We start from the raw sequence: 1164 nt of genomic DNA, 5'->3' as shown, positions 1-1164 counted from the left end.
TTGGGTCAGGAAATCGATACTGAATCGAATCGCCATGATGGATGTGATTTACACCCCTAACGGAGACTGATGAAAAGTTTGACGGTTTATTAAGAAAAACACAAAGTTAAGCACTGATGCTGGGAAACAGATCTGGGACTGGTCACACAGGGTTCTTTGGAGAGAGGGACAGTTTGGTTAGCCAGGATGCAGTTGATCTTGTCAGAGGAATTGTGCAGGTCTGTACCTGTGACGTGGTTCAGGCTGAGCAGCAGAGGGAGGGAACCAGGAGGGTCCAGAGGCAGGTGGTTGGCAGAGGGCTAAGCAACGACAGAGCTAGACTTCAGACTTGTCAGTGTTCAGGTCCAGGGTTTCTTCCAGTTCTCTTCTTTGAGAGCGGGCTGGCAGGTTCAGAAGTTTGATTCTTCAGATGTGCTTCTGAGAGCAGGCAGGCAGGTTTCAGCTGGGAAACTCTTCCAGAGCTCCAGGGTTCAGTAAAGTTTCTTCCTAAAAAGCAGAGAATACAAAAACTGATTAGGTTCAGGTTCTGGTTTCAGGGGAGTCAGAGAATCAGACAGGCTGGTTGGCTCAGGCTTTGCTAACCATAACTGGCTTAACACTCTGGCGCTGGAGTGTAGTCCTGCCGCTGCTTATATGCTGGTCTCCTGATGACTGATGAGCCGCAGGTGTGGTCGTCAGCCCAGCTCCAGGAGACCTAGGTTGCCCTCTGCTGGAGAAAGGTGGACAGACCTCCAAATCCCAACAGAATGTTTTCAGAGGAACATATGAACACTAATGTTATATCAGTGTTTAAGCCCTTAGTGAAATAAAGCTTGTTCCAGCTTCAACAACAGCTCAAAACATATTAGTGTAAGCGCAGCATGCAGTCCTTTCTGTTAGCTTTGTCTTTACTCATCAGTAAAGACATGAAATGATCAACATCATCAAAAGACATATTGTTTGTCCTGTCCCGAAGTGTGCCAGACCTGCAAACCTTTTTTGTACATGTCTTTTTGAAAGGCTTGGGTTTCATCCAGCAGCAGCTTAGCAGTCAGGCTAACAGCAAGACAGGCTCTCTTGCTCTCGGACTCACAGCAGGGGTCCTTCTCATCCGGTCTGGCTCTATAAGTGTCATGATGGGTCTCAGAGTTAAGCCCAAAACACACAACACACACGGAAACCGTG

The 1164-nt window shown here is 47.7% G+C and overlaps 1 protein-coding gene across 1 annotated transcript in view; it reads right to left on the bottom strand.

Moving 5' to 3' along the window:
• LOC107099700 (carbohydrate sulfotransferase 6-like) overlaps positions 1-1164 on the bottom strand; it is a 46613-nt gene that overhangs the window by 10775 nt on the left and 34674 nt on the right. Inside the window, exons 4-5 of the mRNA XM_015397930.1 lie at positions 966-1101; positions 227-299 (exon numbers count right to left, since the gene is read on the bottom strand). Of these exons, the coding sequence (XP_015253416.1) occupies positions 227-299; positions 966-1101 (209 nt within the window). The remainder of the gene's footprint in view (positions 1-226; positions 300-965; positions 1102-1164) is intronic.

Source organism: Cyprinodon variegatus, unplaced genomic scaffold, assembly GCF_000732505.1.
Source record: "Cyprinodon variegatus isolate N-32 unplaced genomic scaffold, C_variegatus-1.0 Scaffold898, whole genome shotgun sequence".
NCBI classification, from domain to species: Eukaryota; Metazoa; Chordata; class Actinopteri; order Cyprinodontiformes; family Cyprinodontidae; genus Cyprinodon; species Cyprinodon variegatus.
This window is presented reverse-complemented; position numbering and strand designations above follow the sequence as displayed.